Below are 22,521 nucleotides of genomic sequence, written 5' to 3' on the forward strand. Positions count from 1 at the left end.
CCCGTATTGGACAGTCCATATTAGATTTAATTTGACAACTACTTCGTCAGGGTATGGCAGAAGTCTATTCCGTGATTCATTGAAACGAAAACCCATGAACCATTTCTTGCGCTTCTGCGTCTACATGTCTATTATGCATCACAAGACCATGTCCGCGCACTCCCAGAAATCACCTCTGTCACTATCACCATCATCCTGAACCGTTGCAAAGTAGTAGAAGCGACGACGACGATGCATAAAATGGTATCGATAATATAAAGAAAACTCATGCAAAAATTTTACCAGAAACATACAGGAAAGAAACCCAAGCCAAACCCCAGGACACAAACGGGTTGCAACAAGCAATGACCGCTCACCTGAGGTAAGAAACAGGATTCCTGTGTCTCTCCTTGAAGTGCTTCTTCATGCCCACCACCTCAGCGCGCTTATACGAGTCCACCTCCCTCTGGCGACCCTTCTCCACCACCTTCCGCACCTCTTTGCTCTCCACATCTCTGATACCGTTGGCGCCGATAAGACCTCTTGTCTCACGCGTGATGACGTGCCTGCCGTGCGCCTTGCGGTCTCTGAGCTGAACCTCCATGTTTCTCCTGAATCTCGGCTCGCCGTCGCTGTCGTACTGCATCTCTGCATCTTCGCCATCTTCACCACCGGCAGCTTCGAGAAGGAGCTGCTGCTGGCGCTCCTCGGGCGTGGGATAGTTGTGCAGGTTCTGGCGGAAGTAGCGGTTGAGCGAGCGGTGGCCGACGGAGCGGCCGGATGGCAGGTGAAGCTCGTATTCGTCGTAGTAGACGGCGTTGACGCCCTTCCTGCTGTGAGCATGGAAGCCGTCCGCCTGGCGGTGGGGACGCGGGTCGTCGCGCGAGTGGTGACGGTGGCTGGCCAGACGCTCGTACTGGTGATAGTGGCCCTCACCGGGCACGGCGTGGAGGTCGTCCGAGTCGAGAGACGAGGCCGAACTGTCGGTCTCCCAGCCCTCTTCGTCGCCGCCTTCACCGTCGCCTTCTTCGCCTTCGACAACCTCGACCTTGGCTTCGCGCTTGCCGCCCAGCTTGGCGCCGCCAGTTCCTTCCTCTTCCTCTTCCTCATCCTCGGTATCCCAATCGTCGCCGTCTGAGTACGTGCTGCGGAAGTCATAGAATTCACCAATCTCAAGCTGCTCCTCCTCGGTGGTGTAAGGAATCTGGCAATGGCCCTTGTCACGCATGTGCGTTTGCACGGCAAAAGTGTTGGAACGCATCTTGCCGCACATCAGACACTCGTTCAGCTCAAACACACGTCTCCTGAGCGAACCGAGAAGACCCTCCAAATCAACGAGGTACTGCTTCTCGGGGATAAACATGCCGTGTATCCTCTCCATGTGGGTGGCGTTGAGAGCGGGAGTGGGGGACTCGTAGTTGCAGAACAAGCACTGCTTGAGGACGGTGGCATCAGCTTCGGGCTGGGTAGGGGTGGCGGTTCCGGAAGTCTCGGGCTCTTCGCTAGCAGCAGCGTCTTCCACGGGGTGGTCCTCCTTATGCTGGTCGGCGGCAGAGAGATGGGGGTTGGCGGGACGGTCAACGGGCGAGGCAGTCTCCTCGATCTTGGCCTGCTTGATACCCTCGACAACCTCGTTGAACTCCTCCTCGGCATCAGAATCGACCTCGGACTTGGCCTCTGAAGCGGGCTCGCCCAGAGAGAAAGTCGAGCTCATAACCGAGCTAACCTCGTCGTCGGCCTTTGTGCGCCCAATGGCGGCAGGGCCCCTCGAGGCCAAAGCAGCGGCCCTCATCTTGTGGTTCTTGCTGCTGATGTGGTTCTTGTACGAGTTCTCGCTGTAGTAGGTCTTGGAGCAAGCTTCGCAGGTCATCTCGAAGCTGGCCTTGTCTGTTTGCGCGGTAACCTCGGCGCGGGACTGGAGAACCTTTTCGGTGAAGACCTCGGAGGAAATGGGCGGGAGGGATGCGACGCGGCGCTTGAGGTTATAACGACTAGTGAACGAGATCAGTCATCTGTTAAGAATCAAGATCATGGGGGTTCTTGGAAACAACATACTGCCAGTCACTGCGCATGTGACCCTTTTGCAAGTCGATGTTGCGGAATGCGACTTGACAAGTGTTGCACGTAAACGGATGAGTGGTTCCCTGGTCCATCCTCGAGACATCGGCGGCCATGGGGACCGTCCTGCTGGCGGAAATAGTAGCCATTTTGGTGGTGTTGCTTGGAGATGATGGTGTTTGCGACAAAGAAAGATCTCGTGAGGATCGAAAAAAAAAGAGAATCGGTTTTGTAGAAGTTCCTCTCTCTTATTAATAATCAGGCAATATGCGCCTGGTTCGTAGGGTAAAGCTTGGGCCGTGATGGGTTGGCCCGAAGGATGAGAAAGCCGGGGGGAGTTCCTGCTGCTTCTCTTTTGCCACTGGATCACTCGTCTGCTGGCGAGTGAGGTGGTGACTGGTGTCCGGTGATGATGTTGACAAGAGACCAGAATCGGTGGTGGTTTATCTAAATTTTCCAATGGCGGGTGGACACTTTGGTCGCTGTTACTGCACTGATAACCCGGCGCAATGGGTAAGGTGCGTCAGTGGGTGGGGGACTAACAGGCATCCGCTGAAGGAAAACAAAGCGACGCAAATGTCCAATCTTGGTGGCGGTTTTGCCTTGCCTGCCCGCGGCTCGCTGACGGGCACTGCCCCTCCAATAAAGCCGCCCGCTAAATCGCAAATCTTTTGGTGGGGCAAACAGAGTCCCTGGAAACTGAAATCGCAGGGGGAGCCCCATTGTGAGCCATTCTGACGCAAGTCCCGTCACACACAGTGGGAGTTTCCCTGCTGAGTCAGACGACGGGGAACGGAAATCCGATGGCGCCGGCAACGACTTCGCTATCTTCAACAGCGGGCATTTCTGGGGGAGGCCCGTGCGCCTCACTCATGAGCCCAGGGAGGTTTTGACGCCGGCCACGGTGACGGTGAGCTTTCCAATCCCCTCGGCTTGGCTCCAACGGTCGCGGTAGCAGCAGCAGCAGCAGCAGCAGCAGCAGCAGCAGCAGAAGCGACCCTAGGCGACACCACCAAGGGAACAGGGGCATTGTGCACTTGTTTGATGACCAGAACCCGACCCCCCCAGCACTGGCGGCGCATCCAATATCCATCGATCTTCAGCCTTGCCCGGATTCAATCGACATTCCATTCTCCGGGGTTTTCCTGGTCTCGGACTTGCTCCAACTTCCACTTTGGCGGCTGCTTCCAACTTCCACGATAGTATTTTCATACATTGCCTCTTAGAACCTACGGCACCGAAAGTGCGGCGAATTGCGACGAAATAGACGCCGATTATCCCGACACCAATCTCGACTGGACCTCCCCATGCTTCCATCCGACGACCCTTGAGCTGCTGCTGTCTTTGCGCCGACGTACTCGATCGCATCGCAAACGATCGCATCATATCATATCATATCGCATCCCGTCACAATTTGTACATTGCTATCGCGACACTTCGCTTTCCCTACCTATCTCGCCCGCGCCAAATCACGCCGCAAGTTGATGTCATGACTCGAGATACTCTCCGCCCAGCCGATGCTACCCATAACAACAGCCCCGAGTTAGACGTTCTGGCCGGCCTGTGGGAGGAAGCGCGCTTTGCCAGACTGCCATGGGATGCCCCGGAGGAGTTGAGGGACTTGGTGGAGGAGATTGACAACCCCAGGAAAGTCTACGCTGTTCACAAGGCTAGTCGAAGACACAACTTCCAGCTTCTAGTCCAAAAGTTCATCTTCCAACTCCGCGAGGGCTGCGGCAACGAAAACTGTACAACTCCAACATGCTTCACTTGCCGTAGGAGGCTTGCTGGCCGAGCACCCATCCGACGATACAATACCACGAGCGCGAGGACCTTGGCCATCTACCTGGCGAGCCAGGACAATCCTGAGAATGGACTGTGTCCTGGGTTGCGGTTACCCAAGGCACCACCGGCCGCTCTCAACTCACTTCGTTTCTCGCCAGCTCCAAAAACATTTTCCACCAAGGGACCCAATGTTGCTGGCGACGCAAGTTCACCCAAGAATACAGGAGGCGGGAAAGGAAACAAGACACCAAATAATGACAGTGGGAAGGACAAGGAACGACCGAAAAGCCCAACCCAACTCGCAGAGAAGGATGGGCCAGGTTTCAGGGTGATAGAGAGGCCGACAAGCAAAGACTACCGATCCTTCGCCGCAAATGTGTTTGGGACCGTTGCTTTCAAGATGATGGAGTGGCTCACCCCGGCTGCCATGGAAGAGATGTCGCGACTTGCAAAAGCCTACGAAGCAAGCGAGCCGGCAATTCCAGTAAATGATCAGGCTGGAGCGCCAAAAGCCTCAAACAGCGGGTCGTCGAGTCAACAACCGGGCACTGGACAAGTCATACCGCCCGCTCCTCTCAAGGAGGATAGGCCCAAGGATATAGAAACGAATGGCGAATGGAAGCAAAACGAGGACAATGAGAAAACGGCAGTGAAAGAGGTCAGGCCAGCAAGCGAACAGCCAAGCCAACAGTCACATCGCCCTAATGGCCACCGCCGGAACTCGAGTGCAAGAGTTCGGGCACCATCCGGCCCAAAGCCTAAGCGCAAACTATCGATTGACCATTTCACCACGGATACTCGCCCCAACGGTACCGCAGACAAAGGATTGCGAGGTCTCAAGGCAGCTGGCTCGACACTTGCACGTCCCATCTCCCAGCTTTCGTCGGCCGGCTACTTTGACCATGTCAGTTTAGAGAAGATGCCTCCCAAGTCTGCCGATCTAAGACCCAAGGCTGGCATTCGCGGGCAATTGGATGGTTCCAAAAGCAACGAATCGAACCATCCGTCAAAAGTGACCTCTGAGTCCGGGGCTGCTGGCGTTCAAGGGGGAAAACGAGCAGTTGAGATCGAATCCGATTCCGAGGATGATCACATACTGCCTCAGACTTTGTCAAGGCTCGATCCCCGGGTCGTCGACTTTTTGTGCGATGTAATACAGGAGGATGGCACCGCCGAAAGCCACATCCTGGAACCACGAGCAGTTACCAAGTTCCACAAGGGATACGCGGATCAACGTAAGGAGCTGGAGAGGAAGATTGAACCCAAACGCGCTCGTTCGCCCAACATGAAACTGGAATGGAAGCTGTTTGTGGAGCAATCTCTCTTCCATGTGTTGAGTGATCCACATCAAGCTATCCGATCTTTCACCACAAACGGGCAACTCTACGATTCGGAAACGCTGTGGTATTGCATGCTACGCATGACACGAATTTGCCCCACCCTAGTCTTCCATAGTCTGTGGATGGCTGCTGCCAGTCTGTTCGCTCCGCCAAAGACGCTCCAGTCTCTTCGTTCGCGAACCACAAAGCTTTTTCCCAAGTCCGAGAAGGCACTGTCAAACGAGGAGGCTGGTCGGCTTTTGTCCATTTGTCTACACGCCTTGGTCGCCGCGGCCCCTTTGGTGAATGACGATAGACAGCTATATGACATGTCGAGAATAAGGGCGCACGGCCTGATATTTGCTGGCAGTGGCTCACCAGCCTCTCAACCCACTGATCTGTGTCTCCAGTACGAGGATGCTTTCTCTGACGAACTGGCCCTTCGTCTTGCTAAACGGGTTCTTGCAGCCATCCCCACACGTCGTTATTTTGATGAGCTGAAGAGGTCCAACTCTGCAGACGATGATACTAAAGAACACGACGTGCTTACACCCCTATTCGCGCAACTAGATTACTTGAACGAGGATGCCTTGTACATCCTCAACTTTCCCTTCCTGGACCGCACCGTTCATGAAACGCGCGTTCCTATTCTTTTGCTTGACTGGGCAAGAGCTGTGATGATCAAAGAGTGGGATGGTAACCCCGAGGTGCCTGGAGATGGGCCCTTTGGTGGTGCCCTGGCCCTCATCGATACTATGCGTATGTTATTTCTTGACCCATTCTTGATAGCTTGTTCACAATACTGACCTTTCCACTCAACGATAGACAAGAAGCGGGAGGACCTCCTACTCGGCGACGTGCAGTTTCACTCCAAGTACTTTGCTGATCGATTAGACGTAGTGGAAGCTCCTGTTGGCTGGCTCGCGCACGCTTCTACCCGCAAGAAGCTGCACTTGCTAGATTTCCCTTACCTGTTCGACAGTAACACGCTAGTGGGCTTCTTCCGATCCATCAACCTTTCACGCATGAACCGATATTACGAGCAATCGGCCTCGATTCAGGAGAGATTTGAGGTCTATATGGGTAGATCTAGCCCGATGAACGAGCACCATAAACGGGTGATCATGGACAAGCTCAAGGTTGCCAGTTCCAAGTACCTTGTCCTAGAAATCAGACGCAATAGGGTTATTAGGGATGCTTTCGACCAGCTGTGGCGGCGCGAGGCGCGGGAAATCATGCGGCCGCTCAAGATCCATCTGGGTGAGCGTGCTGGTGAAGAAGGTTTCGACTCTGGTGGTGTCCAGCAGGAGTTCTTCCGCCTGGCGATGGCAGAGGCCTTGAACCCTGACTATGGCGCGTTCACGGTAGATGAGAGAACCAAGATGACATGGTTTCAGCCTGGATCCGTGGTGGAGGAATGGAAGTTTGAGCTTATCGGACTGCTCATGTCTCTAGCCGTCTACAATGGCCTCACCCTTCCAGTCACCTTCCCCAAGGCGCTTTACGCCAAACTCCTTGGCGAACCCGTTACCGACCTCGACCATATCGCAGACGGCTGGCCAGATCTAGTCAGCGGGCTAACCATGCTCCTCGACTGGGATGAAAAGGAGATGGGTGGTTCCGTCGAAGATGTGTTTGCTCGCACTTACGAGTTCTCGGTTGAGAGCTTCGGCGAACAAGTGACGAAGCTCATGACGCCTCCGCCTCCACCCATTTCCTCTCGCAGCGGCAAGTCGGCTGCCGAAACGGATGCCTTCTCTCGGGAAGAACCCTGGCCTCAATTCTCCCCTGCCTTTCGAAGACTCAGTGATGCCTCGTCTTCCGCCTCTGCCCTCCCACTTGAAGAAGAAGCACCACTCGTCACAGCTGCCAACCGTGAGCAGTTCGTGTCTGATTACATCCGTTACCTGACCGATGTATCCGTCCGCCCGCAATTCGAGGCCTTTGCGCGCGGCTTCCGCACTTGTCTCCACCCCAAGTCCCTGTCACTGCTCACCCCCTCGCTTCTGCAATCCGTAGTTGAAGGCGTACAGGAGATCGACATCGCCGAACTCCAGCGGTACACGCGCTACGTAGACTGGGACGCATCCCACCGAACGGTCCGCGATTTCTGGAGCATTGTGAAGAAGTACGACGACAAGATGAAGAGGCGGCTGCTGGAGTTCGTCACGGCCAGCGACAGATTGCCGGTCGGAGGCGTCAAGAACCTGGTTTTCACGCTTCAGAGAAACGGTAAGGAGGATTATACTGATGTGGATGAAGAAGATGAAGAAGATGAAGAGCCATATACTACGGACGAGGGGTGGGAGGTGCAAGGTGAATATAGCACTGATGAGTATACTTCCGAAGAGGAGGATTTCTGGGGGCAGCACGAGCAAGAGGAAGAGGAGGACGATGGGGTTCGTCGTGGCGAGGTCGTTATTGAAGATAGTGGCGAGGACCATGCTCGGGCTCGGGCCCAAGCTCAGGCCCAGGAGGCTCCTGAGGGTTCTGCCACCACCAATAACAACGCCGCCGAGGATGATGCAAGGCAGCAACAGCAGGAAAACACGCCGCCGCCGCAGCCGGCGACGCCGGCGCAAAGACCCTCTACTGCCTCAGCTAATGGACACAGAAGACGGAGAAGCGAAAGAAGCTCTCTTAGTCATCGGGCAAGACGTCCCAGCACCCGCGGCGGCAGTGGGGAGCAGCATGAGGAAGCACCAAAAGAGAAGAAGAAAAAGGCTCCGAGACTACCCACCGCTTATACGTGTTACGGTATCCTTCTGCTACCGGAGTACAAAGATAAGGAGATGTTGAGGGAGAGGCTGGCTATGGCGTTGGAGAATGCCCAGGGTTTCGGATTTGCCTGACCTTTTTTCTCTGTCGAGTTCGCGGTGATGGGGTGTGGTGGTGTGGAAATAGTACGGGAAAAAAAATGACGGGCTATACATAATGGCAGAAAGCGAAGGTATGATACGGAGTAGCGTAACCTGTTCCAGCAGGATTCGCTACTGGGATAATTGGAAGGCTGCTGGTTGGAAGAAGCACTTATCTACATAGCGGAATGGGAGAGGAAAAGCGTTGTCCAATTTGGAATTCTGACTTTGTGATATACTTTCCTCTTCTTTGCACGACTTTATTTTGATAATAAACTTGTTCACTCGTTCCTCTATATCGCGATTGCTCGCTCAACGAGGCAGGGTATGTCTGTCTCTCACCATCAACTTCTCCCTTGATTATCCCATTATGTAGCTGACATCAACTCAGGCTGCTCGTCGCTCGTCTACCATCTCTTGCTCCACCATCTGGTTCCTCTCTTGCCATGCATATCGAACCATACGAACGGCACAACAAACTACGCGAGCTGTGCAAGCTAGGCCCACACCCAAAGCCGGACTCGAATCCTCTGCCCGGATGTGTCACGAACATAGTAACTGCTATGGTACCCATCACCTTGACTCCTCGGGGGTCTGGTCTTTGGAGCCCCCGAGTCTTTGATTATCACCTTCAAGTTTCTCTTGGGGACCTCCGGAACCTTATAAATCTTTGGGAGTGAGTCCTTGTTCTTTGCCGAGTTCTTGTCCTTGATTATGGCTGTGGGGATCTTTGCGACCTCGGGGTTGATTTTTCGAAAAGGAGTCCTTGAATACCACCATGGACGCGAGGGCATCGAGCTGGGCGGGGGTTTGTAAGGGGCTTTCTTCCAGTTTTGGCGTTCTTTTTTTTTTTTCTTCTTCTTCTTCTTCTTCTTCATCTTCTTCTTCCTCTAGAAGGTGGTGTGGTGAACGTGGTGTGGATAGGCAAGGTGAGTTACTACTTACGCTATTTTTGCGTGCGTTGGGATTTTACTGTGGCTTGATTGAAGCCCAAGAGAGTGGGAAGGGGGAAGTATGGGCTTCTTCGATTCCGCCGCTGACAAACGGGCGGGGAAGGTTATCCAAGACCCAATGATCTGTCCCTTGTTGGCTTGACAAAGAGCCTCTAAGCGCGCGGTGGATGGCGAGCTCTGTTCAGCAGCACGGAGATCGGGCGGCGCTGGTGGCACAACGGTCTTTGACGGATGACGGTAAAAGTACTCGATGGCTCATTGCGGGTTGAATGTGCAGAAGCAGTCGGTACTGGCTTGTGAGATCTTGTATCTGTCCCGAATTCTTCGATTCATCTTCCCGAGCAGATCAATCAACTCATCATGGTCCAGCTAGAGCCCCAACACCTCTCAATGATAGAGGAGTCTAGATAGAAGGACCTGAAAACGTCCAAGTCTTTTCCTCCAGCGATGGCCACTCGCCCGTCATTTCTTGTCAGAAGGTCGAATCCTTACCATGCCCACCGTTGCCAACGGAACCAACAGTTTTGGCGCTAATACTTTTACGATTGCTACCGCCGACACCACCATCACTGCCTTGATCTTGGACATCACACGTCTGCCTTTGTGAATTCTTGGTGGCCGACGTCGGATGTTGTTTGGTGACATGGCTGGTCTCTGTGTTGCTTTCGTCTTTGTGCATATGATCGAGTCGTCTTTTGAGGTGACTTGGGCGCCCACTAGACTTTCAGGACAGGAGATAAACTAATCAATACATCTTCGAAGGTAGACATAGCAACAACAATGATTTCTTGCCGGGTGCATTGCTCGCCAGTCAAGCTCTACAATGACGGTGGTTCTGGACGCAGTAAAAGCCCCAGGGAGCTGATCGAAGCATGACTAAAACGTCAGCCACTGACCCGGCATCTAAGTGCATCATACGGAAGACATAAGTCTTGTCTGACCCAACAGATCACTGCTACAACTGCGGCCCGTTTGTTCTTTGACTCGGAGCGAAGTGTCGTAGCCGCTTCACGGGCAGCAGGCAGGACCAACACACGCCTCGAAATGAACAAGGATACTTACAAAGAGCACCATGGGAATCTTGGTCATGAAAAAACGATGATACACTACCTCCTCTGATGATTCATTCTAATCGGGCGTATCATCACAGACAATGGCGGCTACACACTTCCAGGTTGCTGAAGCTTTTCTTATCCCCTTACGAAATTCGGGTGTATATAAATCACCTTCCTTCGACCGTGCATTCAGGGAACACAACAACTGAAAGATACCTTTCTCGTCAGTCATTACTCAGGACCCCACCTCCGAGCTCTTTCACATTTTGAGCGAGAAAGCAAAAAGTCCTTGGACGTGTTTCCCGAAAATATCAAGATCCATCTTACCGCTGTTAGCGACATACCCAAGCAACAATGTTACTAGCACCTCAAAAAGTGCGCAGTGCGCCCTTCAAGTTAGTTTGGAAGGCTAAATCTGCCCAAAAAGACAACCTAAAAACTGCCATGGAAGCTTAGAGGCCATCTGAGGCGCAAATCGAGCCGACCCAGACTGTCCGTCAGCCATCATCGGAATTGGACGCCGAACCGAGCCTATGGAGTTGTTTGAGGACCCGTTATCCCTCAAAAGTCCAAATTACCATGAATTGTTTGGAAGCTGCTAGGGAAGCAGCAGCATTCATCGATAAAAGGCTTCCTGGACTCTTCAGACTGCTTTCTCACGGAAAGAAGAGACTCCCAGTGGAGGCCAGAGTAGCAAATGAGTCGATTGCCCCGAAACCGATGACCATCGAAGACGAGTTGGAAAAACAGATGGTAGACGAGTTGGCAAAACAGATGGTAGACCTGCACAAGCTCGTATTGGGACAAGAGGCAATATTAAGGAAGCAAAACGAGGAAGTGGGCAAGCTAGGAAGAGCGTATAAGGATGAAGCTAGGGAAGTAGGTGAAGAAGTAGGTGAGAAGAAGGCATAAAGATGGTTGATGCTTGTCGTGTCACGGACACAGATCAGATATCTTACCCCTACGTGTTTGCTGGAAAGAAAGATTTACAGGAAGGAATGAGAAATGTTCGCTTCATTAGTGACGGGCTTGAAGCGCAGAGAAAGAAGACTTGGGACACAACCGTGGATGGATCAATGGACGGTTCTATGTAGTATCTGGGTTCCATAGAAGACGGAGCCCAATGCGGGTCTTGTTGTTTTGAAGAAGGAAAGTATCTATCGCATGACCACGGCTATGGTAGTAATATGATTGTAAGGCAGAAAGCGTTGTGATCCAAGGCTTGCCAAATGTGGAAAGTGTGGATGTCAAGCGGCAAGTCTTCGAGGGCCGGGGGCCTGGCACCTGCAGGCCACACCGTACGAATTCGGCATCATGTAAACAATCGAACAGCATTCCAAATATCACATCCTTACATGCCTTATTGCTGAAACCTGTGTGTTACTGGAAACGGAAGGCATAATGGGCTCGGTTGGGACTCAGACAAGGGCGATACAAAGAAGGGAAACAAGCACCAACATTGCTGTTGGGTCGACCCTTTGGCTGTAAAAACTGCTTTACGATTATTCAAGTGTCGAAATCACAATTTTGCTGCCACAGTATAACCTGCCGGTCGAGGTACGTTGTTAGGACCAATGCAACATGCAGTATCCAACAAAACAAACCGCGATATGCAGGATCCAACAAGCAGCAGCATCCTCCTTTGACATACCCCGCCAGCAAACAATGAAACGAACAAAGCGCAAGCCTGCCAACCTTATCAGTTGGAAATCGTGAACGAGCCTCGACTTGTCCCCGGTTCGTGAAGGGAACAAGGAGGCGATTGATGGATATACATAGTATGGGTTCCCCGTCCACCGTCTCTTTCACATTTCTCAACACGCAACACGCCGCCGAAGATATCGGAGTGGAAAATACACACGTCCACAGAACGGTAGAAGAAAACCAACATTGCCAGACAAACATCGATTCTTGCTGCGATCACATCTACGTTCCATTGCGATAGTCGACTATCCTTGAGATGTTCTCTCTCTTTTCCCACCTTCGGAAGCTCTTCAGGGCAAAGCCCTCAGCCAAAGAAGAAGCGACCGACGTAGTCGAGACCAAATCCATCGAGACGACCCAAACGGACACTTCCTACTCGAAAGAGGTTGAGCATCATCAGCCCATGCCAGCACCAACATGGGCGCTCCCTCTCTGCGGTCCTCTATTTAATAAAATCTCAACCAAAAACGGTACGCAAAACACGACGAGTCACACCAACCTCAAGTCCACATCAACTCTCTGCGCGCCTTGTATCCCCGAGAAGGACGATTTCGTCATCATCGATCCACCTATCACAGAAGACGCTGCAGATTCACAGCCTGTCAAGGAGCCCCTATGCGACTTCGAGATTCAGCACGAACCAGGAAGGAGAAAGTTCGTGATGTACTTGACGGAAGACATTGACGAGACTATCAACGCCGAGGGAATGATGCTTATCGCGAGCCTTTTGGGGACCCTGAGGAACGGCGTCGCGGGGGATGCCCCCATCAATTATTCCACCCGGCGGTCGGCGAACTTGATCAAAGTTAGAGCCGCGAGGTGGGCGGACGAAGTGGGTAAGGAAGCCGACAAGCTTCTTAAGAAGGAGAATGCCAAGGTAGCGAGGATTCGGAGAAAAGCACAGGAGGAGAAGGAGGTGAATAGTAACAATGTTAAATAGATGGAAGGGGTTGTTCGGAAACGGTTTCCGAGAGAGGGTGCTCAAAGGTATTTTAAATGCTGGAGGTTGAGGATGGATGTTTTGCATGGAAGGTCAGGTTGTTTTCGGTATTGTATCTCCAGGAAGAAAGTCCTATCGATGCGCGCAACAAATCACGAGTAGGGTGTGGAAGTCGGCGCAGTTATCATTTTAGTTTCTCATGTTATTCTGAGATGCATACATGACAACTACAGCTTCTGGTCAGATTCACTTTCAGTTTTTCTATGTTCATCCTTCTGTCGAGGATTGCTAGCGGACTTCTCCAGAACTCGGTCACATGCTGAGACAAGATCCTGCGACTTGTCATCGGCCCTCGTGATAGCAAAGTTTTTATTGCTATTTCCAGAAACGTAAAGTAATATGACATTTTGGGGGAATCCAATGGGTCAGTTCGGCACTTTTGTCTATCGACAACAACATAGGCAAAGAGCGCACCATTCCATACGGCCACCACGGTGAAGGAAAGTGATAATACCACAAGCAAGATAAAGGAGCGTCATTCTTGATTCCTATTCACTCAGCCATATGATTCTTTATTCTAGCGTACCATCTGTTCACGAGTGTCCCGGATGTGTTCATGCTGACCATGCCAATGTGGAGCCCGCACACAACACAATTACGACCGGGAAGGAATCATCAAAGTTCTTAATGTATTACTCCTGAATACTTCCTGCTACTTTAATTCCTTTTGTGTGTCTGCATCAATTTCCTGGCTTCCCCTCTTGCCAACTCCAGCACTGTTCGATTCCCTCCTTCCACTTATGCATATCTTCGCGGTTTTTTGACCCTTGCAACATGCACCTGGGCTTTCCAATTCAACATTCAACCCCTCATTCATTCTGTAGCCTTTTAATCCTTCCAGCTTGCATCTAAGAAGCCCTCGAAATCTCCGCCTCAAGTTCCTCCTTTGCTTTCGGGATATCAACAGTCCCGCCATACTCCACAGCATCCGCCAAGCGCTTCACTGCACGGTAGATCGATGATATGAGGCTGTCTCGAGAACTTTTGCCTGATGTCTTCCACAGTAGCGACTCGCCCATCCTGCCAGCCTTGGCGACCTCGGGGTCGGAGTCGCGGGCGTACTCGCGGATGTCACTCTCGTATTGCTTGGTGATTTCGGACATGGTGAAAGTCGTGTTCGAAAGTGTGAGAATGCAAGTGGGGTGGACTGTTTAGCTGGATTTCAATGGTAATTGTGGTCAGGTTGAGTGCTAATGCTGCGTTGATGACGATCTGAGTGTCGTACTGGCTATCGAGAGCCTTTATGTACAAGAATTCTGCTCGTGCTTTGCTCGTTCAAGTTCTTCGTAGCCCGACTTGCATCAAAACCGATGCATCACTCAAGTCACTGAAAACGTTAACTGTTTGTCGAACAGTCCACAGGTGAACCGTTACCGCAATGGGACGAGCGACATCTGGACAGGCATCCAACAGTATCATATCATCAGATGCTTTTACTCGAAGAGCCAAACGTACCCCTTGGACAGCGAAAGATCGTGGCATCGTGGAGATCTCGAAAACCACAATAATTACGAAATTCCAGCGAAATTGGTCTGGGCAACATACAGAATATCGATGTAGGTCTGCCTCCTATGCACTCGAGGTGCGTCAATATTCCATGGCTGGACTGCATGAGCATGAATGAGGCTGGTTCGACCGCGTTTCGGTCTAGGCAATATGTTATTCCGTTGTTTGACCGGGCGTTTTCTCATTAGATTGGCAGGTTATGCCGCAACGACTCGCCCAACGGCCCGTCAGTTCTCTTCAGCACCAACGAGATGACAATGCCGTTCATTCAACAACGAACAACGAAATCTACCCATGACCATCTCTAACGCCGTACGTCCGTCCCCGACCCGTGTAGAAGTTACCTATGGGCTATTCTCATAGCACTGAGCTCGAAGTTCCCAGAACGGAAGCTGACGAGAATATTTTGAGTGATCATCGTGACCAGATATTGGAAGAATTAAATCACACCAAGAGACGAATATGATACACGTTTTGGGATTTCGACCTCGGCCTATCCACTTCTCTAGCTAGGGCTGGAAAGGATAGACGTCAAGCACCTGATCTGGATACGTACTGAGAGAAGGAACGGTTTTTCTACGACATATTTCACGACTGGAACAGGATGATTTGTACCAATGACGTTCTTGGATAAATTGGTTGGGGAGACAAAGGGAAACCTTATTCAAAAGCTGACGGATATCGAAGAGGAACGTTGGTCGGGTAGGGGACCAATATCACGTCCGGGTGGAGAAGTGATAAAGATCAGTTTGCTAGCTAGGGAAACCCCCCAGCAGTGTTGCCCATATCTGGAGTTTGCTGTTACACATGAAATTGGCGGATTTAGTGCCCATGTAGCTAGCGTCGACAACAAGAAAAGGAGCAAAGTGGATAGCAGAGACGTGTTTACGAGTACACTCGAAATCAGGGCCGGATCCATGAGGATACAAACATCGGGGAGAGACAAAGGGTTTCTTGCCCCCAAGTCCCAACCAAGGCAAAGAAGTACAAGTGCCAACATACCGAAACAAGCTCCTTCGTTCACGCCACAGGAACAATCCTTCTTCAACACTCAAGTACGCGACGCAGTCCACTCAGCGGTTACTCGAACATCCACCATCGTCAATTTCTCGCGTATGCACTTTGCAACCAAACTAGCAGTCATGATCCGTCGAAGACTTAACCATTTACTGCTATCCATTTTTCTTCTCTCACTTTTTCCACAAGTAGCAACCCCCCAACAGATGGGCACCGGCATACCTGAAGTCCATCCCCGTTTCCGCACCCAGAGATGTACCAAATCAGGCGGCTGCAAAACGCAACAGACGTATCTCGTCGCCGACGCCCGGCACCGAGCCTTCCACAACACCGAAGGCGCAATCGTGAAATGCTCCGCCGCCAACAAGGTACTCTGTCTCGACGAGGCCACCTGCGCCAAGAATTGCATCCTTAACGGCGTCGAGTACGGCAGCTTAGGCATGCTCGCAAGTGACACGGCCGTGACGCTACGCAACTATCTCTTTGACGGGAAGAAGCACAGGACCATCAGTCCGCGCGTGTACCTACTTGCAGAGGATGGCGAGGACTACGAGCCGATCAAGCTGCCCGTTAAACCAATAAATCAGCTTTCAGGTGGACGTGTCAAACATTGGTTGCGGTATGAACGGCGCGCTGTACCTGTCCGAGATGGATTCTGCCGGGGGGAGGAGTGAACTCAACCCGGCTGGGGCGAAGTATGGGACTGGGTACTGCGATGCTCAATGTCCCAAGAGCGACTTTGTAAGAATGGCGTGGTAAGCGAGAAGCATCCCATATTTATCCAAACAAATCCATTTTCGTCCCATTTAACTTCTCCGTTTCTGCACCCCAGGTAAACCTGGATTCCTCCGGCGCTTGCTGCAACAAAATGGACATCTGGGAAGCCAACTCGCGTGCCACGACCATGACTTCGCATCCTTGCAAGCAAACGGCCCTTTCCTTTGCAACGGTGATCAGTGCGACGAGTTGGAGAAGAGTGGAAGCGGTATGCGTGCCAGAAAAGGTTGCGGAATCAATCCGTTCAGGCTTGGGGCCCCAGAGTTCTACGGCAAGGACCAGGAACACAAGGTTGACACCTCTCGGCCGTTTACAGTCGTCACCCGCTTCTTTACAGATGACAACTCGACGACTGGCGCCCTCACCGAGATTAGAAGGGTCTACATTCAGGATGGAAAAACGTTTCCAGCCACCTACAGCTCGAACATTAAAGCTCTCAACCATGCCAACACTTCGCCCAGCGGTGGAAAATTTGAAGCTGCGTTGACGGAGGGGTACTGCAGTGCTCGGGGCTTCGACGACCATGTGCGACTAGATGGATTGAAGACAATGGGCCAGGCACTGGGTCGTGGTATGATCATGGTATTAAGTATCTGGAACTCCGAAAGAGACTCAATGGCGTGGCTAGACGCCGGAAAAAAACGGGCCATGCCAGGACGGTGAAGGGAAGCCGGACAGGATTGCTAAGCAGACGCCGGACGTCACAGTAACTTTTTCTAACATCAGGTGGGGCGATATTGGTTCGACTGCATAAAAGGATATATTGTCTGCAGGTGGGCAGGAAAAAAATGAGGGGATAACCAGCGGTGCGGTGCCTCTGATAGTATGTCACCCTTCAATGTTGTTGTGATATTGAATGGCTCTTCCTATTCCATGTACCGACCTGGAATAACCAGCTGCTATTAGCAAATAAACCTTGAACGCTGGTAACTGAACTCGTGCTCGTGGAGAGCGGTGTGTCTCCAACCTTCTCGTATATCTAACCTTTTCATCCTTACTCTACCCATTCACTTGGGCACAGCCTTTCCATCCGAGGCATTGAGTTTTTCCTCCTGCAAGCCTCAAAGAAGTCTGCAGAAGCTGGTATCTTCACGTGCGGTATAAAAATCCCCCCTCACAAGTAAGGTACCTCCTTGCTTTTTCCTCCTAACCACCAACAAAACCGTCCCCCGACTTCTTGTCAGCACAAGAACTCCTATGTTGACAGGCTCAGGACCATAACTTCCAGTCCACATCCATCAATAGTAGCACAAAACACCAAATCTATCGACCCTAGCTTAAACAGCAACGGCACTGCTTCATATTGAGCGAGTCCCGAAGTGACGACCATCAGCAGGGCGCTGCCCGGTCGGCAACCTCCGCACTCACCACCACTCAACCACCCTTGGTCCTAGGTCAATTCACAACGTCGCCGAGCCGAAACCCTGACAAGAACCTCAACCACAACCCTGATCACAACATTGCTCACCCGCTATCAGGCCTCGGCCGCGGCTCTGACCATAGCCTCAACCTCCTTCTAGCTTTAAGCATCGCACGAAACAACAAGACCGGCTCTGTACAAGGCTATTCGAGGGTGACATTGCTACACAGAGACCTTTTTCTGCATCGAGATTCCACCAAACTCCGACGTATCAATATCTCGTCAAATATTCACCATGTCAGCCCCCATGTCGATTGTTTGCCGCAAGCGATTCTCCTCAGGCAATGAGGATGCTTCTTCCGACGATAGCTCAAAAAAACGTGCAAGGTCGAGCTCCCGCACTCGGGAAGCCAACCAGAACCAGTTCAACGACGTGGATCCGTTCAAGATGAACAATATCAAGCAGCTTATCAACGACGTTGCCGAGAAGATCGAGAAAAGCCGTCATGTCAACGGTAGCCAAACTTCCGAGGAGGCCATGAGCCTCGGCTCCCCGTCCTCTCACACTTCCACCAAATCCATCACCTCCGGCCAGGTCGACTTTGGCTTTGGCGTCGACACCAGTGGCGATGCCTTCACTTTCGATCAAAGGCCCGTCTATAAAGAGTTGGCTGAGTTGCTCGCCACTTCGCCGAGAGCTCGTAGCGCTTCTCCGTCTCCAGAACCCCTCCAGAAGAAACGCAGTAGAACCCAGAAGCGCGCCGATGCCTTGCGTCGGCAAAAAGCCAGACAACAGGCTGAGAAGCAAGCCAGCCAGGCCGAGGCAGTCAACCAGGCCGTGGCAGCCCCAGAAGCCGCGAAACGCAGCAGGACCCAGAAGCGAGCCAATACCAAGCGCCGACAGAAGATGAGAGAGCAAGATGAGAGGCAAGCTAAGCAAGCCGAGGCAGCCAAAGAAGCCGAAAAGCTCAGACAAGCCAAGAAGCTCCAGAAAAAGCTCAACGCCATTGCGAACAACAGCATCCCGCTGCCGCCGCCGTCACCGGTGTTGATGCAGTTGGACGCACAGATGGATGAGGATGTCGAAGCCTGGAGTGTCCGCCTCCAGAATGAGCTCATCGAGGCCAAGGCTGAAATGTTGTCGATGAAAAGGACCAATGACTTCCTCATGGCCCAGGTGCAACATTTGCAGGCGAAGGCGGACAGTCTCACGGAAGCCAATCAGGCTGCGCTGCGGGAGATGCAGGCTGTTCGTACCGCTGCCGCACAAACTCTTGACAGCGGTCCGGAAATCACCATTGAAGACATGGAGCGTCGAATTTTGAACGGCATCACGGCCGAGGTGCCACCGTCGCCGCTCTGAAAGTGATTGGAGATCGCCGATGAAAGTTTTTTTAGCGATCCGCAGAGACAAAAGAATTCTGATCTATGTCTGGATGACCTTCCACGTAGGATAAACGCAGCAATGTTATCGAATTTTCCGTGGAGTCTGGCAGCAAAGGATTGGTTTTGACTTCCACGGTTTCTCAAGCGATGGCATGGCGGTGCCAGACAGGCGTTGGTGTGCACCGGGCATGGTTTTTGGAGTCAATCTGCATATGGGATTGTGGTCCCTCTTCTACTTCATCATCTCTTTCTTTTCTCCTCCTCTTCTTGCTATGGCCGATAGCTGGCGCTGGATGCGAACTTGTTCTCGCTCCTTTTGGTGGTGGGGAAATCGGCATTATTTGGGGGTCTACTGTCTACCAAATATTATCTGCGCCAGGAGAACGAATCGTCAGCTCTCTGTTATCACTGCGGCGGAACTGGGCGTACTGCCCTCATTGTGGCATGGACTAGATGAGCCCAAGTACAGGATTGAACTTTTCGCTGCATGTTCGTCCGGGGCGGGCAGTTGGGAATCCGAAATACGGGGAAAGAAAAATGGGAGATACACATACAGGAACAGAGATTAGTTGCTTTACTTCCACCGTTCTGATGAATCAGTAGTCGTTGGATACTGGGGCGTGATTCCATATTCCATGAGCTTGTAAGCTGTGATTTCGAAGGCCGGGCTGGATGCTCAATTTGGACCAGGAGATCGCAAACAAATATAACGCTTTAGAACTGTGATTGACTACTGCCATACTGAGGTACCTTTAACTGGACTGTAGAAAGACTCTTGTAACTGTGTGGTGGTGATATCTGATCTTGAGGGGCAGGTGCCTTGGCTTTACAGGACGTTACAGTTACTTGTGATAACTCCCATCTGCACCTTCCGCCCCTTGCAGTTGTGAAAAGTCGGGGTTTCCTCCTGGACAAGCATTGGAAGGAGGGGCCGACGCAGCTTCGAGCTGATACTTGGGAGAAGGAAGGAGGAGCGGAGAAAGTCGGGGACGACAAAATACAGGGCACGGGCACCGGCCGTAGTGGACATGTGATGCTGGAAAAGTGGAAACCTGGATGCAGTCTACAAGAAATGGGGATGGTGAGAAAGTTTGGTTAGACACTCGTTTACAGAACCGCGGGTCTCTCAATGAGCCCCTTGAGAACCACTTGTATTGTTTCAAGACCTAAACAGATTCACTACTCAGCCCTCTCCCCTGAGTAACACGCGATGTGCTTCCTCAAAATGTGATGAGCTCGAGTATCATGACAACGGTCCGAATTTCTTGTGCCCCGCTTTTCACGGATTCGATATGGCCAAGGCGTGGCCGCGTGGGAAGGTGGAGTGCGCAGCGGGACGGAAGTTGACAGATGATGTGCTCGGGTGAGCCTCAATTCCACACAAAGTCTTACTACGCCTGGCTCCTTATGCTGTCCTACATGTGGCACTCTCAGATCCTAAAATCTTGACACAATTTGCTGCGAGTAGTGAACCCCGTCAATATCATCGAGGGAGAACATCGGCCTGCAAGATCTCATTTGGGGTGGTGTGCGACAAATACGGAAGTTTGTTTGTCTTGGCACACAGCGCCCCTGAATTGTGGATCACCGCTGCTCTGAGGACCCCGCATCTCCCCCAAACTCCCCGCCGGTCAACGCTTTCCGGGCCCTGATTTGCCTGAGAAATGACACGATGAAGAGTGCACTCAACTCCGATGTGTGCTTCAAAGTCGCGCTCAATCCTTCAATGATAAAATCGCACGCGCTGTCGAAGGGTGGGAATGCTCTTATGTCATCTGAAGCCATGATCACCCACTCCTCTCTCTACGTTGGCGCCCTTCACGAATTCTTGAGGAGTCGTGTACTGCCTTGGAATCCAGTCTGTCGACCTGTGGAAGCTCATGACGCGCAGCCAGCTTCACAGATGACTCTACGCATGGTCCATGAAGATATATCTTCCCCATTCTCGACACACTCCCCTTGAAGGCGGCGTTTTGGACCAAGAGGCCTTCAATTTGAGTTCTTCTTTTTTCCATTTAATTGCTCAAATGCATCAGGTTGGCTATTCGGTTCATTCACTCTCCGAATTTCTCGGTGCTATTTGCGACGGTATCATCACCACAACACAATGTGCGCCAAGGTCGGGGAAACGATGCCACCGTAAGAGGTGACGAGGGTCTCTTCCACAACGGAAATGGACGTCATATCGTGGGGAGCGAGGTCTACCACTACAGTGGCTCAGTGGCGCCCTATATCATCGTATGGAGTTTCCGCTTCGAGCGAAGGGGTAGTCGCTGCGGACGGCATCCGCAATGATCGCATCAAGATGTCGAGGTGTCGTGGCGCCATATCGCGCGAACCCTCGGTTTATGTTGATCTTTTGGAATGTTAGGCGGGGCAAGTCGCCGCGACAGCTGCGGTCGCTTTTGTTGGACGGGGAAGTAGGCGACGCGTCGGCAGCAACACAGGCTATCGGTTACCAAGACACCCACGTCGTTTCGACATTCCGTTACACGGCTGACACAGAGACTGTAAGCTTCAGGCTTCGAATTGATGCTGTGGACGCAATGTTCAACGAACCGGGCGAGTGGATGGTTTACATATGGAGGACCGTCAGCTGGGAGAAGATTGGTGATGGACTTCCAATCACAACCACATTGGAGACGGGAAAGACGGGAGTTGGGCTAGCACCGCGAGTGTCGGCCAGCAGTGACTGCGCTCAACATGGCACTGCGCCAGATGAGGGCAACCAAGACAGAGCTGGGCCATTTTACTTGGCTGGCCACTGCAGGGCAGGACTGACTTCCCTCTGATGACCTCCTTTTTCTTGTTCATTTAAAGATTAAGTTGTACATGTTGCACGACCGAGCGCACAGCGGTAGCTTGGTAGCCTGAGCTGTTGCCTGTTCTAGAAAGTCTCAATTGCCTCGTCGGCTGCCGACGCTTTGCTGCGGGCGTGGCAACAGAAAGAGAGGGAAGTCGCTGTGTCGCAACCTCCACCATTTAGCCTCTTCATTGGGTGGTTTCCGCTCGGTTTGCCCAAGGCAGAGATACCGTTTACAATACCTTACCGTGAAAGGCAACGTACGGACTAAAAGTCACGACGTACTGATTGCAATGTTCGTGTTACACCCGACTCAAACTCGCACAACGGATGCTTCCCCGTCCTTCTGGTGTATGCTGTGCTCTGAGCTCTGATTCAGAGTTAAGCTGCACTTCATGTTCATGACGACAGGCCTGCCATCAACATTGTTATGGCGGGTAAGTACCGCTCATGCCCAGGGTGTTCTTATCGGCCTGGAGGTTGCTCTCACCATGAACTTGGCGGGTAACTTCCATAGACCTGAAGCGGGTTACTCCCATCCGATTCTCTACCTCTATCTTGTTCTCACTGTTCCACAAGCAACTCCGTCTACACATGGGCGCCTTCCGTTGGGGACCTGTATGGTGGAACTCTCAATATCGGGTCACGGCAATTAGAAGCCTGCACACGGCCAGCACGACCCGACCTAACATGATCCCACGCGCTGGCAACCCACGCTTGTGGTTGCAGTTTGTTTGTGACACCCATCTTCAGAGAAGTTGTTCCTGCAAGTGCTTGGACTTTGCGCTGCAAGCAACAAACCGCTTTCGAGCGGCAGAAACTGAAAGTACCGTGAACCTGCTACGTCTGGGTACATTAAGCCTCACTGTCCCTCAGCTTTCATGGAGCTTTCTTGCTTTTGCACGACTGTATCTGACGTACTTATCGGCCAAGATGGCCTACCTACCACCTCCCGTCTAGA

At 52.1% G+C, this 22,521-nt stretch overlaps 6 protein-coding genes across 6 annotated transcripts; 4 read left to right on the forward strand and 2 right to left on the reverse strand.

Moving 5' to 3' along the window:
- Positions 1-4: 4 nt before the first annotated feature.
- Positions 5-2,560, reverse strand: NCU04022 (C2H2 finger domain-containing protein). The gene is made up of 2 exons (XM_952544.3): positions 2,035-2,560; positions 5-1,970 (listed from the first exon to the last, which is right to left on the reverse strand). Exons 1-2 carry the CDS (start codon positions 2,184-2,186, stop codon positions 353-355), a joined length of 1,770 nt encoding a protein of 589 aa, XP_957637.1. The 5' UTR covers positions 2,187-2,560; the 3' UTR covers positions 5-352.
- A 430-nt stretch (positions 2,561-2,990) lies between these two features.
- NCU04024 (hypothetical protein) lies at positions 2,991-8,293 on the forward strand. Its single transcript, XM_952546.2, has 2 exons — positions 2,991-5,900; positions 5,967-8,293. The coding sequence occupies exons 1-2, from the start codon at positions 3,527-3,529 to the stop codon at positions 7,991-7,993; spliced, it is 4,401 nt and encodes a 1,466-aa protein (XP_957639.1). The 5' UTR covers positions 2,991-3,526; the 3' UTR covers positions 7,994-8,293.
- Positions 8,294-10,361: 2,068 nt separating this feature from the next.
- NCU04025 (hypothetical protein) lies at positions 10,362-12,651 on the forward strand (the record flags this gene model as incomplete). Its single annotated transcript, XM_952547.1, has 5 exons — positions 10,362-10,402; positions 10,466-10,902; positions 10,953-11,100; positions 11,519-11,564; positions 11,953-12,651. The coding sequence occupies 5 exons, from the start codon at positions 10,362-10,364 to the stop codon at positions 12,649-12,651; spliced, it is 1,371 nt and encodes a 456-aa protein (XP_957640.1).
- Positions 12,652-13,341: 690 nt separating this feature from the next.
- On the reverse strand, positions 13,342-14,197 carry NCU04026 (hypothetical protein). Its single transcript, XM_952548.2, has 2 exons — positions 14,167-14,197; positions 13,342-14,038 (listed from the first exon to the last, which is right to left on the reverse strand). The coding sequence occupies exon 2, from the start codon at positions 13,812-13,814 to the stop codon at positions 13,560-13,562; it is 255 nt and encodes an 84-aa protein (XP_957641.1). The 5' UTR covers positions 13,815-14,038; positions 14,167-14,197; the 3' UTR covers positions 13,342-13,559.
- A 1,243-nt stretch (positions 14,198-15,440) lies between these two features.
- On the forward strand, positions 15,441-16,674 carry gh7-3 (glycosylhydrolase family 7-3; the record flags this gene model as incomplete). The annotated part of the gene is made up of 2 exons (XM_952549.2): positions 15,441-15,828; positions 16,067-16,674. The coding sequence occupies 2 exons, from the start codon at positions 15,441-15,443 to the stop codon at positions 16,672-16,674; spliced, it is 996 nt and encodes a 331-aa protein (XP_957642.2).
- A 992-nt stretch (positions 16,675-17,666) lies between these two features.
- On the forward strand, positions 17,667-18,734 carry NCU04028 (hypothetical protein; the record flags this gene model as incomplete). The annotated part of the gene is made up of 1 exon (XM_952550.1): positions 17,667-18,734. One exon carries the CDS (start codon positions 17,667-17,669, stop codon positions 18,732-18,734), a length of 1,068 nt encoding a protein of 355 aa, XP_957643.1.
- Positions 18,735-22,521: the final 3,787 nt, after the last annotated feature.

This window comes from Neurospora crassa, linkage group VI, assembly GCF_000182925.2.
Source record: "Neurospora crassa OR74A linkage group VI, whole genome shotgun sequence".
Taxonomy (NCBI): Eukaryota; Fungi; Ascomycota; class Sordariomycetes; order Sordariales; family Sordariaceae; genus Neurospora; species Neurospora crassa.